The sequence below is a fragment of the Parus major genome, chromosome 10 (genome assembly GCF_001522545.3).
Source record: "Parus major isolate Abel chromosome 10, Parus_major1.1, whole genome shotgun sequence".
NCBI classification, from domain to species: domain Eukaryota; kingdom Metazoa; phylum Chordata; class Aves; order Passeriformes; family Paridae; genus Parus; species Parus major.
Genome location: NC_031779.1, coordinates 3,340,275 through 3,352,694, shown reverse-complemented (window position 1 = coordinate 3,352,694; position 12,420 = coordinate 3,340,275). Strand labels below are relative to the sequence as shown.

The 12,420-nt window shown below is 38.7% G+C and overlaps 1 protein-coding gene across 3 annotated transcripts in view; it reads right to left on the bottom strand.

Annotated features, from left to right (window-relative positions):
- CIB2 (calcium and integrin binding family member 2) overlaps positions 1 to 12,420 on the bottom strand; it is a 35,855-nt gene that overhangs the window by 9,784 nt on the left and 13,651 nt on the right. For all 3 annotated transcript variants that reach the window (XR_004498854.1, XM_015638605.3, XM_015638604.3), the window contains exon 3: positions 5,380 to 5,491. Coding sequence is in view for 2 of the 3 variants with exons in the window: in XM_015638605.3 (XP_015494091.1) it covers positions 5,380 to 5,491 (112 nt within the window). In the remaining variant the exon portion in view is untranslated. The remainder of the gene's footprint in view (positions 1 to 5,379; positions 5,492 to 12,420) is intronic.

The window sequence follows — 12,420 nt, the reverse complement described above, 5'->3', positions numbered from 1 at the left end:
ATATATATTTTAAGCTGTAGCATGGTATTAAAATAAAGATTGCTTTTGTTCATATATGAATGAGAATGAAAAGATAGAACCCCCACCTTGCATTCTTAGATTATTTTACCCAGATGATGACAGCAGTGACTGGAGCTCCAAGGGAGGAATTTATTGAACCTCTCTTATCAGGGACTGTAAGACTCAATGGAGCCAAGAAGATTGATTGACTGGGGAGGGGGAGTTGAAGCTAAACAAAGGAACATCTAAAACTTAAGAGGAATGTTTGAGTCATGCATAAGCATTTATGAATATGCAAGAGATTGGTGTTTTTAAGGGACAATCCTTTGTTAGTAAGGCATGCTCTTGGTTGAATGCTCAGGCACCTGGAAGTATTTCTTTATTTTGCCTTATTTCTGTCTCCTAATTGTCTTTTTATTAAACTTTTTAAATGTTATTTTAAAAAATGTGAACCTCATTTTCACACTCATGATAAAAATGAGAGGGGGGACAGAAACAATAAAGAACTGCTACAACTGAAAAACAACTCTGCTGTTTTGCAGATTGATGTTGTTCCTGTAGTGGCTCAAGAGAATCCTAAATGTGCAATCCATCTTTGTATGGAACACTTATTTCACTCAGATAACTGTGTTTCTATTCATTTTTAAATCTCTCACAGCATCTATTCCAACATACAGACCTATAACAGCTTACAATAAAACACAACCATTAGTTTTCTAACAAACTGTTAGAGGGTTTATTCCTGGCATTGCAGTTTAATCACCTGTTATATTCCTCTGACCTCTAGTTTCCATCCCATACTCTAGGAAAGCACTCTGGTGGCCTTTTGACTTATCTGTTTTGTAGTTTGAGGAATTCATTTCAAGGATCCAATCCTATTCCCACAAGCTGACTGCATTTTGGAAATAAGAGGTTGTAAGTGAAGTTCAAAGATAGGTGAAGGTGATTAAGGTGAAGGTACTGGAGAGTCATTACAAAATGCTCCTTAATTTTAATATCCACAGAAACACAATGATGATTTTCCCTTTTGTATTTGAGCAAAAGCCCCCACTGACTTTAGAGAATATATTTAAAAGCACAAAGCAGTCTATTTTGCAGGAGTTATTCCAAAACAAACAAACAAACAAAAAAAAAACCATGAAAAAAACCCTACCCCCCATTGAAAAAAAATTTGCTGTCAGACAAACGTTAATATAAAAGTGGCTAAATTGTTCATTACCAAAGCTCCATTGGAAACACTGGTGCTTCTGAAGGGAAGCATAATAAGTGCAACAGCAAATTTTCCCTGGAGCAGAAAAAAGCAAGTTTCTTTGCAGGGCTTTCTTTCTTCATTTTCTTCTTCCTCAAAATCAATAACTTGGGTTTTATGTGTCTAAGATTATATTAACATCATCAAACTTCTCTGCTGTGCCTGCAGGGTACCATTTAAGGTAAATTGATGAGTTTGTGTTTTAATAGAAAAGACCATTTTGTTCTGTCAGAAAGTAAAGTTCAGCAATGACTCTTTACTAAAGTCACAACAGCTAAAAAAACAAAGATTCAGGCTGTATACAGAATTGCTTAAATATTCCAGAACCTACCAGTACTTCAGGGGAAGATAAGACATTGTGACCAGAACCAATTCCTGACTGTGCCGGGGAAGTGCACAGACAATGCTGCAGGGGAGGTGCAGGCAAGGGTTCAAGGCAAAGAAAACAGCCCTCGCTTATGATACTTGGAGTACACATACACACAGCAGAGATGCTCAGATAAAGAGACTTCAGAGAAGCAAGGAGAGTGATCTGAAGGGAGTAAAACATCCCATCATAACTAGAAACAACTAACAGAATGCAGCAAAGATGCTGAGATGAGCTGGAGGCAAAGATCAGCCAGAGCAGGGCTGGGACTTGGGAAGATCACCCTGTTCTCTGAGGTGTTACTGGCCCTTAGATGGAAAGCTTTGAATCTGAAGAGTCACTGAAATCACTTCTAAAACCTCATCCTATTAACACTGTGGAAAGTATTTTTATTTTCAAGCAACTCACTTGCATTCATGTTTAAACTTACTATAAATAGTGTGCTAACATTGGTTCTGAAACGTGCGATGGAGTTGCTGTTCCCTGTGTGTCCTTGCTGGCTCCTGGCTGATTCCTGTGCCTCCTGCCCATCCTGTTTCAGCAGTGGATTTATGAACTACCTCCCTCCCCAGTGCAGCTTATGACAAGGCCTGTGAGGATCAATGTAGTTCTTGTGTGAGCCAAAACACAGGAAGCAACAGACTGTAAAGTGAGTGCAACAAAAATGGTTCCAGTCCAGCAGCCCTTTGCTGCCCAGCTCTGGAGAGAAGGATTGCTCTGCACTGCAGTGCCCACAGAGAACACAGTCTGGGGAAGAGGTAATCTGGGATGTGGATATGGACACCCACCACTGCTATCAACCACAAGAGCCTCTGGCACCAGGTTACTTTCCCACCTGCGGCCCTGTGGCAATGACAGCCCCCCAGAAAAGCCACTGATTAAAAATAAATCAGTTTTAATTTGAAAAAATATCACTTTTGCTTTCTCCCTGGTCTCCCAGTGAGCAGTCCATATCATGGCTAGTTTTGCTATATTAATTAGTGGAATCTCACAGGTGTCCAGATGCCCCAAAGTTAATTTATTAGACTGGTGCCTGTGTAACCAAGATTGTGAAAATTAGAGAACAGAGACTGCAATGAAACTGATGGAGTAAAGTAGCCCTGTTAACTTCAGTGTAATGGTAGACCTAATTAACTTTAAGTACCTTCCCCTTCTTTACTTATTTATGTCTTGTCCCAACTTTCAACTTTTAAGAATCAGGAGTTAGTGAATAATGCATTATCAATTAAAGTGAATGACCATCAGCATTTTTTTCCCCTTGAAACACAAAAACCCTGGCTCGAAACATTAATGCATGAAGTAAAGATCTTTCTTTATATTAGCAGAATCTAATTTAGAAAAGTGCATTATTGATTCTATCCGTTTGTCAGAACCTGCAGTGGTATTGAGCTCAACATTGCCAGTAACTAGAAATGTAATGTGTATATGAAAAAAACCAGGTGCATTGAAATTAGCACTAATTTTATTAGAATTCAATAGACATTAAGGTAATTTATTTCTATTTTAAGATGTAAATGTTGTCTTTGTCTTCACCTTGATGAAAATTCACTGAAGAAAGAAAACACCATAATGATTTGTTAGGCAGTCTGGTCAAGTTGCAAAGGTAAAAGTTTTTTTTCTTAGTGTATGAGCTTAAGTTAATACCTAGGTTGTTTCCAAAGTAAACTCTTGAGGAAAGACTCTCCCTCTCACCCGTGTCTGCACAGGTGCCCAGAAGATGCTCCATGAGCAAGATGGACCCCAGTTTATAACAAAGATCTCAGGTGTTTTAACATCTTTTAGTGTCAATGCTTTGAAAGAGTTATGGAATAAAACCTAGTCTCCTTTTACTGAGAATTTACTGGAAACAAGCTCAGTCGCTATTGAAAGCACTTTTCTCTGTAAGCTCCTAGAATTCCTGAAATGAGTGGTTTGACACCAATATTTCTAAGGTTCTTCTGCAGACTTACAAGACCTGAGAGACAACTTGTATAAAACTCAACACTGAGTTTGTCCTGTTACTTTCATAAAGCCAAGTTCCATTACCTTGAGAACAGGGTCAGAAAGCCTCGCAGACTTGTGGTGCCAGGAGATAGATTATGATCCACTTCATACCTGGAAGCCTCTTAGGAAGTCAATCATTACCACCCAAGCTATACTCCTGTATCTCAGTCTAAACATGATCCTGTATAAAATTTCTGGTTTGTACATCAGCTTCAGTACCAGGCATTCCAACTCGAAAGTTCTCATAGAATGAGCTGTTCCTGAAGTGTTCAATCCTCTATCACTGAAGCCAAAAAGACTGTGTGTGATCATAATTTCTCACTTTCTTTTCTAAGCTTAGCCTTGATTTGTCACAAAGCAACTCTCAGCTGTCTGGCACTTAAACTCTGAGGAGTCAAAGAACTGTGCCAAAGGACTTCATGATGTGCTACCAAGATCTCAGAGATGATAACATAATTCCTAAGGAATACTGATGCCATTAGAAAAAGCATAAACATATTCTGCTGAATAAGCCCATGCTTACTGTGAAAAAGAATTCTAAATTATTTCTCAGCTTCTTCAGAAACCCAAGCTGTCCATAGGCATCTGCTAAACCAGAGTCTGAAGAATAAATGAAGAATATTTTTTTCCCAAGGTTTTCTATTGAATTAAATGCTTGTATGTGTTTAACGTTTCTGTTTATACAAAATGCTGGTCAAACACTTTTTAACACACATAGATTAACAAAATGTGCTTCTTGTTCAATAAATTATATTATCCCAGAATCAAACGTACAGCAAGTGTGTTACTTAAGGAACAAAGAGTTCTGTGAACTTCAGCTTGAAATCTAATTCAAATGTTTTTCACTTCATGTTGACTCAGTGTCCTCCATAACTGAATTTCTAAAGCATGGCTTCTGCTTGTAAAATATCAGATATTTGAAAAAAATTACAACACTAAGGAAGAATTTCTAGATCATTAAAATTAAGTGGAAAGACATCAATTACAAGGTTTTTATAGCATTGTTCTTAAAAAGCTTAATAATGGTTCACACAACTATCAGATTGAACACATAATTTTTTCCACATTATAGTAATTTACAGACATCAATTGACTAGCATACGTAAAAATACTGTGACAAAACACAACATAATTCAATTTACTTTTTAAAAAATAAATGCTAAAAGTCCACATTTGTCCTCTTAAAACCATAAATTATTAAGTTGTTGAACTGAGAATAAAAAAATAGTGTCTTATTTTTTTTTGCACTGATAGCCTTATACCTACTGCTTCTCTCATTTGCAGTTACATGGACTGTGTCTCCACTTCCTATCATGTAGTGGCCCCAAGAAAATGAAAAGTCCTGATAATTAATAAAAATATTTATTTTGCTCAGGTAGCTGAAAAAAAAGGGGAAAACTTTTATTAGCAATATTCTGCACCCTGCTAGCAAATTTCCTATGAACAGACTGAGATAAGAACTTCAGATTTCTAACCAGCTCTTCACACAGAGATCCCTGTGGGGATGGGGCTTCTGTGAGGAATATACACAAAGGGCAAAGATTGCTAAATTTAGTTTTATTTCCTATTCATTTCCTTTAACATTTACCCTAACTATCTCTGCAAAAAGACATTCACCTAAATATTTTCCAGTTTCTGGGGCTGGTTTAACCCTTGCACGAAAACAAGAAGGGGAAGGCCTCTGCATGCCACTGCACTTCTGGATATCAATCTTGGCAGAAATTCTGGCAGGTGAGCTACAGAAGTTAAGATACAGTTTGCAAGCAGTCAGAAATGATACCTTTAGCTCAGGCATGTTTATTATAAGCTGCATAGGTAGTTTAACATCTGGGTCCTTTGTATAGTCCATGGGCACAACGTTTGGTGCCATTTCATAGTATCGGCCATGCAACCTGTAAACAAGCAGAAACAAAGAGCCAATAACCAATTTTAAATAACCAATTCCATTCAGACCATAATCAGGTACAAATCTGTCTTGCAGCTCTAATTGTTGACTTTAGTGCACAAGTTTGAGCCCACCAAATTCCCATCTTTGTGAAAAAAGGGCTGTGATGAAGTATCCAGCATAACTGCTACCAACAGCCTGAGCTGTAACTCAGCAGCTGTAACTGAGCAGAGTTTCACACTGTGTGAAACATTTAGGCACTGCCAGGTACGTACACAGAAGGTCAAAAACAAGGAATGAACTGTGAAATGCAATTCTTATATGTGGAAGTTTGGTCTTATGCCTAATTCATAAACTGTTTAGGAGAGAAAGTGGCCCCTTTGTCATGTCCTATGTATTAACACAGTGTATTCTGATCTCTCAGTAGGGCACATGTACTATTTGTGTACATTATAAAGCTGTATCTTGTGACTTTTAATGAAAAATCCTGCCAACTCATTTCACTAGGCATACTAACAATTACATCTAGAGATTACCATGCTTTAACAGCAGAATATAAACAAAGCAGTAATACAGGAAGCAATGCCTCAGCAACCCCTTCATTTCCCCAGCTTTACCTGTAGCAGCCCTGCAGCCAGCCCCACACCCAACTGAACTACTTCAGGTCTCTGTGTGTAAATAAACTCAAAAACTAAGGGGAAATAATCTACAGGCATCTGTAGATCTTATTATGTAAATCTCTTATGATTATGATGTGCCACAAAGAACACATGAAATCAAACACAGAAACACATTTTTTCCGCATTGTAGGAAGCTGATGTCTTTTTCCTGCACAGCAATATTTTGTGCCATAACAGAAATTGGATATCCACTGATCTCAGCACATTTCAGCTGCTAACCACAGCTCACCCTGATATTTCATAAATACTGTGTAATTTAAGATGCAATAGCCATTTCCCTCTCTAGCAACTGATTTCTCCATTGTAAATAGCAGCTAAAAAGATGCTTCTAAATACAACAGAAAAAGCAGCTTAAGAGCACTCATAAAGAAAAGCTTAGAAGAAAGCAAAACTTTCAAGTCCAATATCCATCTACAAGTTACTTACTTTTTTAAAAGCTAGAATACTGAAATGGTGTTCTAGTCCTCAAGAAAATTAAGCATTCATTATTGACAAAACTTGACCACTGTGGACAACACTTGGCAATTCAGGAGCTGATAATCCCTGCTTATTTTAACAGCCAAAGTTTCCTTCTGTACTTTAAGTAATATTAGACTTGCCTCTTTATAACTTGTCAGTGCAAAGTAAACTTGTCACTTCTTGCTGACAGAATTCACTATCTTGTCCACAGAAATTGCAATCTATTTCTACAGAAGTTCAGCCATACCCTTTGGCAGCTAAAAGAAAGATATGGATACAGCTCCCAGCTCTAGACTAGACTTTGCCAGAATTGTCTGGAAGGCAGGTGCTGGACACAGAGATGTGCAGGTAACTAACTGCAGATTTGAGGGCAGCTCTCATATCCTGTTTTCCTCCCAACCTACTCTGCCGTTAATTCATCAAACGGTCAAAGATCTGTGGATGTAAGAGCTTTCTGCCCGAGTGGATTTCACACTAAAGCATCCAAATGAGTTTGTAGGAAGTGGCTCTGATCTAACTCTAGCAAGCTAAATTACAGCAATAAAATACATCTTCCACATGCTTTTATCTGCAAGGATCCAGCAATTCTATTTGTTATAGCCCTATCACATGGCATGACTAGCATCCATAACTGTGAAAAGGGCCATAAGATTTCTCTATACCAAACAAATATTACATTGCACTTACTCCATTATCCTTCAAAATAAAAAACCCCAACCAAGTGAACGACACAAAAGACAGTAACACCCTGTCCTTCTGTAAGATCTTGATGCTGGAAGGTTCTTCAGGGACACTATGTACTGTTTTTTAATAAACTGGATTGCCAGTATCAAATGCTGGATTTTGTAGAAAAAAATAACATACCTGCTTCAGCCTCTTAACAGGATGCCAAGAAAACCACCTGTCACAAGGAACACTTCGTAAGGGCTCCACCAAAACTCTCATTTAGTTGAATAAGTTATGTTACATTAGGTGAGTACTTATTTTTGGCAAGAAAACAATACATGATCAATTATTCTGTAACATGATGTAAAGCTCAGTAGACATTGGGGTTATTTACTCCCATAATCCTCCTGCCTGTATGCAATACCTCACTACTTGCTTGTGGTGTTGTGCACTATGACAAATCCTGTGCACTAGGACAAATGAGTAATCACTTCCCAAAAGCTGCTCTCATTACTGACTGTTCTCTCACATCTCTCAATAACATTAATTCCTAACTGCAAATAGAGAAGAAATAAAGCTCTGGTAAAGGCTCTAATATTTCTCCTGTTTAGGAGAAGCAGAAGGCTCTTCAGGTGAATGCATCAGAGCAGTTGTGACTTAGAGGAAAGGCTTTTTGTCATTTTACTCAGCATGCCCTTCACAAGAAGCATGTCTGAAAAAACCTAAAGCCTCTTTATCTGTCCTAGACACATTTTTGTTTTGTCAGGGAGGCAATGTAAGGTTCTGCAGTGCTGTCTGAACACACACAGATTTGGAAAAGCTGCCATTGTCATACAGAGACCATCATGTGTATTCAGAAGCCCAAGACCAGCCTCACTGTCTTTGCAGCAGTAACTACTACAGATTCTGCAGCTGTATTTCCTTTAAAAGATGCTTCTGGTTGCATGCAGAAGCATTTTCCTATTCCTGGATATGCTCTCTTTGTCAGCAGGATTCCTTATTTACTTTGCATGAAAGTAGGAAATGAAAAATTGGCAGTGTCTTCCCTGCCACAAATGAGAGTGGAGGGGGGGAATGTGGTGATAAATTTAATGGCAAATTTCTTTAACTGATGATGCTCTGTCCCCACAGGTACTGGTATATGTTTATGCTTCATGTGGAACATTCAAGGATTAAGGCTGTGATTCTGTATCATTTCACTCTAGTCAAAACTGAGACTGCTGATCTGCCCTTGCAGAAATTTGAAGCCCATCAGCTACTCATGTCCCTTGTATAAGCATTAACACTTAAGAATGTGCAGTGAGGTTCAGAGAACTGATGTGTTTGAAAATATAGGTTTTACAGTCAACTCCTTGAGGTTACTGAAACAGTTGCTACAGCAGCAGAAGAAAATGGGGGTTTAATCAATAAAGGCAGAACAAGACTTACCCTTGTAGACAGCAGTAGTTTTAAAGTCAACTCAGCTGCCCATCAACCAGTGAAAACCAAAAATGCTGTGTTCAGAAAAAAACCCACAACACAGTTTTGTCCCCACAGCCTACTTTTGATTGATACCTTTCATTCTACCACTTTGGGTCTTTTACATGGCAAAAAAGGTAGGTCAGAGTCTGTTCCCACTTTTCAAGGGTGAAGCATCCTAGAGTCAGCAAGGGTGATGCTGTGGGTATTTACTGGACACAGTTTGGGATGTCTCCAAACTTACAACAAAGCCTCCAACTCAACCTGAACAGATCTGTAAAAAAGAGATTTCTAAGCTTACACCCTACAGCAACCATTTAAAAATTCACTACTGAGCTTTGGGAGGGAGTCAGACTATTCCCAAGGTCACCAAGTAGGTGGGTTAAAACACAGAGCAGCTCTTCCTTGGCCTGGCGTACATTCATCTCCACCATTAAATGTAGTGACAACACATTACAGCTGTCTGAGCTGCCTTTTTAACAAGAACTCTGCACTGAAGGAGTGCTGAAAACAAAAGATAAAAGCTTGCAATGGCTCATTGATTAGAAATAAGTAGAGGCTTTAAAGTGGCCTTGAAAAATGAATAAACATCTCCCTAGTTCAGGTCCCACAACAACAGTCATCTGATTTATGCTATAAGGGGAAAACATTTTTATTCAGCAATATATGTCCTATTTATTCCTAAGGGATGCATTCAAAGATTTGTACATTACATTCAAGACCATCTCAAAGAGTAAATTCTAGATTGCTCTGCATTGTTCTGTATGTTCAGGAAAAAAAATACCAAATGGCTTAACTAGAGCTATGAAAGCAGGCACTGAGTGCTGATGGGCAGTGCCACCAGGGGCTCACAGGAGCTGTGACATGACCACACACTGGTTGTACAGATTGTTATAGATACATATTATATTACTGGCTTTTTGCAAATATTAAAATGAATGTTATATGTATAATGTTGGAAAAGTTTACTGTATGAAACTTAGAAATAGTGGTGTAATATATATATATATATATATATATATATATATATATTTAGGGAGTAGTATGGTATTATAATAAAGATTGCTTTTGTTCATATATGAATGAGAATGAAAAGATAGAAAACCCACCCCCTGCATTCTTAGATTATTTTACCCAGATGATGACAGCAATGACTGGAACTCCAATGGAGGAATTTATTGTACCTCTGTTATTAGGGAGTGTGAGACTCAACAGAGCCAAGAAGATTGATCTATTGGGGAGGGGGAGTTGAAGCTAAACAAAGGAACATCTAATATTTAAGAGGAATGTTTGAGTCATGCATAAGCATTTATGAATATGCAAGAGATTGGTGTTTTTAAGGGACAATCCTTTGTCAGTAAAGTATGCTCTTGGGTGAATGCTGAGGCACATGGCCATATTTGTTGATTTTGCTTTATTTCTGTCTCTTAATTGTCTTTCTATTAAACTTTTAAAATGTTATTTAAAAAAAAAATGTAAACCTCGTTTTTCACAGGATGGATCAATTGTGCCAGTAGCAGGACCAGAAGTGCACAGCTCCTGTTCACCTGCACTTTTGGTTATTCACCACAATCAGAACTATAGTCTCCTGTCCAGATGCCAGAGCTGAATGGAACAGTTGGAGATGGACTTTGTGCAATACACAGAGAAGAATTCACCACTCCAGAGACCAGCAGGACAATTGGCAAGTCAGCATAAAGCCTGGGAAAGAACCGGGTCTCAGCAGTCAGCCCTCCAAGCACCTGAAATGGCTGGAAGTAAAAGAAGCAGCAGCATTGAAGATGGGATTGCACAGAATGCAGGACAGAATGCACTGATGGGAACTGATTTACAACCCTTGCTACAGAGGCAAATCTGTGAACTGCACATGCCCTCTTGCCTTGCAGTCCTTGCAGCTGGGGAACAGGGCCAGACAGACCAAAATCTGCAAGTCTGCCACACAGGGGGAAAAAAGCTGATAGCAGCTCAAAGAGAAGGACAACTGATAGCTGATATAAGGAGCTGATAGCTCAAAGAGAAGGAGATTCTTTAATCTGGGGCTGAGAAACTGAGGAAGGAGGAGCCTTTGGGGCTGTCAGCAACTAATAAAGTACTTGGAGGATCTCAGATTTGTGCCATACTTGCACAAACTGTTTTTGCAACAATAAATGTTAAATATGGTAACAGAGGCATAAATCTCTGTTTTGCACCAATTCCTCAGTGAATTATTGCTTCCAAGGATTGCAAAAGGTTAGAATAGTCTATTAGAGAAGGTAGTCTACCATGTGAAGCTGAAACCAGAACAACAGGAAACATGATACAAGGAAATTCAGACAGAAACTGAAACCACAACTCACTAAATTGCCACAGTTTGACAAACACATAAAGAATGAAGAACAGTGAGAAACACAAGCAGGAAGAGTTGAAGGTTGAAGGAATTCTATTGCTAATATGCCTTGTCTCTTTTATTGCTTTCCAGTTGAAGTTATTTTCATTTTACCAATAAAATATAATAACTGGGAACAGAAATCAGATTTCTAAAAAGGCAGCATAATAAGATGAGAAAAGGTGGATAGATGAGTCTTCTGCTAGTTTTTAGTTAGCATGTAAATTTATTCATCTTTGCAATGCAAAATGAAGCAGCACAAATTAATTTAAGGGAATACTAGATAAATATCCTCCAAAAATATCTGCAGTAAAATTAAAATGAAATTGTGAGAAATGTTTTTGGCAGACAATTTATAATACATTTATTCTAAATTTAGTCATAGTTAGGAAAGCTCTTTCAATACATGTACTACTGTTACTACATCTACTGTTCCCAGACCTACATGATGAATAGTGAGTATAGATAAGAATACATTATAATGTTTTTCCTTCCTTGAGGCACCACTCAAACCCCTGCTCACAGGCCCCTTTTCTGCTGTGATTGCAAGAATCACAGAGTGACTGAGGTTGTGAGGAGCTCCTGAGATGAACTGGTGGAGCCTCCTGCCCTGCAAGGGCACCTGGAGCTGGCTGCCACATCCAGATAGCTTTTGAGTATCTCCAGGGCTGGAGATTCCAGCCTGTCTGGGCAGTCTGTTCCAGTGCCTGGTCACCCTCACAGTGCTTCCCTATGTTCAGCCAGAACCTCTTGTGTTTCTGTCTGTACCCACTGCCCCTTTTCCTGGCATGAGCCTCTGTCTCCTTTGCACTCTCCAGATCTCAGCTCTCTCAGCCCTTCTTCATACGAAATCTCAGTCCCTTATCCATCTCAGTGGCTCTTTGCCAGACCCTGGAGCAGCTCCTTATTTCTCCTGCACTAGGGAGCCCAGAACTGGGCACAGTACAGCAGCACTCCAGACTCCATAAAGATCAACACTGACAGAGATTCTCTCCTCTCACAAGCCTTAGTAAAACAGGTACAATCTGACTAAAATATAATACAGGAAAGGTTTATGGTACAGAAATGCGGTGACAAGTGCTCCAAAGGAAGAATTTATTGAACCTCTATTATCAGCGAGCATGAGACTCAATGGAGACAAGAAGATTGATCTATTGGGGAGAGGGGAGTTGAAGCTAAACAAAGGAATATCTAAAACTTAAGAGGAATGTTTGAATCATGTATAAGAATTTATGAATATGTAATAGGTTTCTGTTTTTAAGGGACAATCCTTTGTTAGTAAAATCTGCTCCCTTGGCTGAATGCTGA